This window comes from Saccostrea echinata, unplaced genomic scaffold (genome assembly GCF_033153115.1).
Source record: "Saccostrea echinata isolate AGI-Se365-2 ecotype Australia unplaced genomic scaffold, CSIRO_AGI_Sech_v1 ptg000028l, whole genome shotgun sequence".
NCBI classification, from domain to species: domain Eukaryota; kingdom Metazoa; phylum Mollusca; class Bivalvia; order Ostreida; family Ostreidae; genus Saccostrea; species Saccostrea echinata.
This window is the reverse complement of record NW_026889777.1, coordinates 13,142,883-13,144,851: the sequence shown is the minus strand read 5'-3', so window position 1 is coordinate 13,144,851 and position 1,969 is coordinate 13,142,883. Positions and strand designations below refer to the sequence as shown.

The following is a 1,969-nucleotide window of genomic DNA, read 5'->3' as shown; positions in this document are numbered from 1 at the left end:
AACAATTTGTTCTTACAATAAGCCTCAATTAATGAGAATCCAAGGGATCTGAATTATTTGTGTATAATTTTCTGAGCTGAAGATACTAATTTTGAGAAATTGTCCTATGTACACATGTGTTTTCGACCTCTTGTCAATTTGAAACAATCATCATATACATGTATACGTCATGAAAAGATTTAAAACTTAATATCACGTTAATTCTAAAAAAAAAATGATTTCCTGACGATTGAGGATTGTATCTCTAAAGCATGAATTTTCCAACTTCACTCTTAATACCCTGCAATATTGGCTTGTGTGCTTCCTGTAAAAAAAAAACTTATTTTTTCAAAGGATGATCAAGCTGCTGTGTTGTCTGGCTCTGTTCTCTGTAGCCGTGTGTGATGACTACTATAATCCCTCCTACGGTGGATTAAATGTCGGCCAAGGATATGGAGGAATCGTCTATGGTGGCAAAGGACTTGTAGGACATGGTAAAGGACTGGGAGGAGTCATCCTTGGAGGAAAAGGATTAATGGGCAGTAGCTGGGATAATTATGGATATGGAGGAGTGATGGTTGGAGGAAAAGGATGGATGGGCGGTAACTACGGTGGTAAAGGACTCGGAGGAATCATCCTTGGAGGCAAAGGATTAATGGGCGGTAGATGGGATGGTTATGGATATGGAGGAATGATGGTTGGAGGAAAAGGTTTGATTGGCGGTAACTACGGTGGTAAAGGACTCGGAGGAATCATCCTTGGAGGCAAAGGATTAATGGGTAGTAGCTGGGATAATTATGGATATGGAGGAGTGATGGTTGGAGGAAAAGGATGGATGGGCGGTAACTACGGTGGTAAAGGACTCGGAGGAATCATCCTTGGAGGCAAAGGATTAATGGGTAGTAGCTGGGATAATTATGGATATGGAGGAGTGATGGTTGGAGGAAAAGGATTGATGGGCGGTAACTATGGTGGTAAAGGAGGAATCTATTCTGGTGTAGGATTCAAGGTAATAAGGAGAACGATAACTGTTCATATGGTGGCAAATTTGCATTTTTTATTTTTCCTCCAGAATATTACTAATTTGATGGTTTCTGCATGTAACAGTTCATCTTTCTTTCTTTTTTTTTCAGGATTATTATTGAAAACTTAAATGGATGAAAGTGTTTACGCCGACATTGTCATTGTCATGTATTCTGTAAATAAAATAAACTATTGATATTAAACGAGAAACTTCTTATATATATCACTGAGCTATATATAAAGTACGTGTAGATGGATAAAAACGTCTATATTGCAGTACTACAGTAAAATAATCATAGACTTTACGTATGTCTGCTTATCGGGAAAGAACTGTACATGCATAAACTTTGTACTTAAATGAAATTTTTAAAATAGGAACTTTTTCCCTATGCATTAGGATTAATAATCGATGAAAATGTCTTATAAATATCAAATTGGATTTGGAATCTGGAATATTTTAATGTTATAATCTCATTGCCTCTCATATTCCCAATTCTCTAGGACTTGTTTACCTACATATAATGCATACATAACGTAATATTGAGCTGTCTGGAGCTTCATTTTGAATATAGGTAATGTATTCCTACATTATAGACAGACAGTCCTTAAAGTATTAGCAATTCAGAATCAAGCGCATGTGCAAGCATAGCCTTGCATTAATCTTAATGCTACTATAAATATCTCTCTTATTTTCCCACGAAAACAGTCCCGTAGGAAGCATTTTCAGTTCGAGGGGAGGGGGACATCCAATTTTTTTTTTCAGTAGGGTGTGCTACAAAGCAAGCATTTCTTAAAAAGCCAAAAATTAAAAAAGAAAGAAAGAAAAAGGTCATCAAAAACATAAAGCACCCATTTCCAATAATACTAAAATAAAGCCTTTATTTATCCAGGATGACATATTTAGCGACAATGCCATTTTTCAAATCTGATGATTGTCACATGGTTAGAATATGGTTTATAAATTTTT

The 1,969-nt window shown here is 35.9% G+C and overlaps 1 protein-coding gene across 1 annotated transcript; it reads left to right on the top strand.

Annotated features, from left to right (window-relative positions):
* Nucleotides 1-334: 334 nt before the first annotated feature.
* On the top strand, nucleotides 335-1,124 carry LOC133193525 (acanthoscurrin-1-like). Its single transcript, XM_061329489.1, has 2 exons — nucleotides 335-988; nucleotides 1,113-1,124. Exons 1-2 carry the CDS (start codon nucleotides 335-337, stop codon nucleotides 1,122-1,124), a joined length of 666 nt encoding a protein of 221 aa, XP_061185473.1.
* The last annotated feature ends 845 nt before the right edge of the window (nucleotides 1,125-1,969 follow it).

Coding starts and splice junctions, on each gene's coding strand:
- LOC133193525 (XM_061329489.1), top strand. CDS start 335: ATGATCAAGCTGCTGTGTTGTCTGGCTCTGTTCTCTGTAGCCGTGTGT.